This window comes from Mandrillus leucophaeus, unplaced genomic scaffold (genome assembly GCF_000951045.1).
Source record: "Mandrillus leucophaeus isolate KB7577 unplaced genomic scaffold, Mleu.le_1.0 Scaffold1616, whole genome shotgun sequence".
Lineage (NCBI taxonomy): Eukaryota > Metazoa > Chordata > Mammalia > Primates > Cercopithecidae > Mandrillus > Mandrillus leucophaeus.
The window spans coordinates 182396-185455 of NW_012101606.1; the positions used below are offsets into that span (position 1 = coordinate 182396).

At 40.7% G+C, this 3060-nt stretch overlaps 1 protein-coding gene across 1 annotated transcript in view; it reads right to left on the reverse strand.

Annotated features, from left to right (window-relative positions):
- Positions 1-3060, reverse strand: part of SP140L (SP140 nuclear body protein-like) — a 65547-nt gene that overhangs the window by 29503 nt on the left and 32984 nt on the right. Inside the window, exons 7-8 of the mRNA XM_011976034.1 lie at positions 2903-3036; positions 2228-2281 (exon numbers count right to left, since the gene is read on the reverse strand). Of these exons, the coding sequence (XP_011831424.1) occupies positions 2228-2281; positions 2903-3036 (188 nt within the window). The remainder of the gene's footprint in view (positions 1-2227; positions 2282-2902; positions 3037-3060) is intronic.

A 3060-nucleotide genomic window follows, 5' to 3' on the forward strand; every position in this document is an offset into this window, starting at 1 on the left:
TACAAGCACAAGTCACCATGCCCAGCTAATTTTTGTATTTTTAGTAGAGACAGGGTTTCACCATGTTGGCCAGGCTGGTCTTGAACTCCTGACTTCAGGTGATCTGCCCGCTTTGGCCTCCCAAAGTGCTGGGATTACAGGTGTGAGCCACTGCAGCCTCCACTTCTAATTCTAGTTTTTTTTATATTTCCATCACATCTACAGTGACTTCCTCCACTGAAGTCTTAAACCCATCAAAGTCATCAATAAGGGTTGTAATCAACTTCTTCCAAATTCCTGCTAATGTTGATATTTTGACCTCCTCTCATGAATCATGAATGTTCTTAATCACATGTGAAATGGTGAATCCTTTCCAGAAGGTTTCCAATCGACTTTGCCCAGATTCATCAGAGGAATCACTATGTATAGAGACAGCTATAGCATTACAACATGTATTTCTTAAATATTAAGACTTGCTAGTTGAAATTACTCTTTGATTCATGGGCTTGCAGAATGGATGTTGTGTTAGCAGACATGGAAAGAACATTAATCACCTTGTACATCTCCATCAGAGCTCCTGGATGGCTATGTGCACTGTCAATGAACAGTGATATTTTGAAAGGAATCTTTTTTTCTGAGGAGTATGTCTCAACGGTGGGTTTAAAATATTCAGTAAACCATGCTGTAAACAGATGTGCTGTCATCTGGGCTTTATTCCAATTATACAGCACAGGCAGAGTAAACTTAGAATAATTCTTAAGGGCCCAAGGACTTTCAGAATGGTAAATGAGCATTGGCTTCAAGTGAAAGTCACCTGCTCCATTAGCCTCTAACAAGAGACTCAGCCTGTCCCGTGAAGCTTTGAAGCCAGGCATTGACTTCTCCTCTCTAGCTATGACAGTTCTAGATAGAATCTTCTTTCAGTGGAAGGCTGTTCAGTCTACACTGTAAATCTGTGGTTTAGTGTAGCCAACTCCATCGATGACCTTAGCTAGAGCTTCTGGACAACCTGCTGAAGCTTCTACATCAGCATTTGCTGCTTTGCCTTGCACTTTAATGTTATGAGACAGCTTCTCTCCTTCAACCTCAGGAACTAACCTCTGTTACCTTCAAACTTTTCTTATGAAGCTTCCTACATCTCTCAACCTTCAGAGAAGTGAAGAGAGTTAAGACCTTACTCTGGATTAGGCTTTGGCTTAAGGGAATCTGATTTGATCTTCTATCCAGACCACTCAAACTTTCTCCACATTAGCAATAAGACTGCTCTGCTTTGTCATTAAAGTGTTCACTGGAGTAGCACTTTTAATTTCCTTCAAGAACTTTTCCTTTGCAGTCATAATTTGGCCAATTATTTGCTGCAAGAGGCCTAATTTTCAGTCTATCTCAACTTTTGACATAGCTTCCTCACTAAGCTTCATCATTTCTAGATTTTTATTTAAAGTGAGTACACGTGACTCTTCCTTTAACGTGAGCACTTAGAGACCATTGTAGGGTTATTAATTGACTTAACTTCCATTTTTTTCATCTAGGATTTTCCAATCACACTATTTAAAATTCTTCCAACCTCTTTCCACTGCCCAATCTCAAAGACATCCCAACACTTTCAGGAATATGTGATAGCCACACCCCATGGCCAAGTACCAACATCTATATTACTCTTAATTGTTGCCATAACAAATTACCACAAATTTAGTGGTTTAAAACAACACAAATATATTATCTTCCAGTTATGCCACTGAGAAGTGTGACATGGTCTTACTGCCTAAAGTCAAGGTGTCAGTAGATCTTCATTCCTTTCTGGGGGCTGGAAAGGACAACCTATTCCCTTGTTTTTTCAGCTTCTAGAGGTCACCCACATTCCTTGGTTCCCTCTTCCATCTTCAAAGCCTGCAACATTACATATTTCTGATGATTCTTCCATAGTCACATTTTCCCTTCTCCATAGCCAGGAAAAGTTCTCCACGCTTTAAAGCCTACAAGATTAGTTTGGACCCACCCACATAACCTAGGATAATCTCCTCACTTCAAGGCCCCTAGCTTAATTGTATCTGTAAAGTCCCATTTGCCATGTAAGATAGCAGATGACAGTCCAGGGATCAGGAGGTGGACATTTTTTGGGGAGGCCACCAGTGTGTCTACTATAGTATTGCAAATAATAACAAAAATAGTAACAATGACAATAAGAAAACTCTGGCATTAAAAACATATTTGTAACACTGAAAGCAAGTAAATTCTTGTTTATTCTTACTTCTCTTCCTCTTGGGTTTTTCCAAAGTAGAGTTGTTTCCAATACCCACAGTATCTAGAAAATAACAAGTGGTGGTGAGGAAACAGAAATTAATAAATAAAAGTTACAGATTTTAGGACAATTCATACTATAGAAGGCTGGAGTTTATAAAGATGTTTGGATAGTCATTCCTCTCTTTCTTCTAGAGGAACCACTAAACTGAGAACTATGAGTCTAGGATGGGCCCTGGGTCTTCTATCAAAAGTATGGTTTGGGGTAAGAGTAGATCTGCAGTCTTCCCTCCTGACAATTAAGTACCTGGATTAGTTGTCTTTTGGGTGAGGCCTTTCTAAGGTGTAGCAAAATGACACTATTATCTGCCAGCAGAAGTTCACTGGGTTGTCTTGGGTTCCATGGAATATTGAGTGTAACTTAACATATTAATGCAATAAACAGGATAACTGCCACTTTAAAGAGCACCGCTCTATGACGTCACCCATATGTAATCAACAGAGCCCATCCTGATAAGTAAAACTTTATAACGATCTCTTGCCTCCCTGTAGTTCCCCAAAAGCTTGGGTGAAGCAAATGCAGAGAACAGGATTCTGGGCGGACTGGAGCACCTGCCTCCACTCTTCCCAGGGTCTGTGGGGCCCCCTGAGCCATCCCCATCCCACAGCCCTCAGGCAGCCTTACCCATTTTGCCACATGCTTGGCCATTTTCCATCTTTGCTTCTGGGCTTTCTGGCACTTCTTCGGAGAAACCCATGACATAGGAGCACTTCTCATTTTCACATGCTGGTTGCTCTGCTCCTGGGCCGAAATTGTAATTTATGAACTTTTAATTTGCCCCA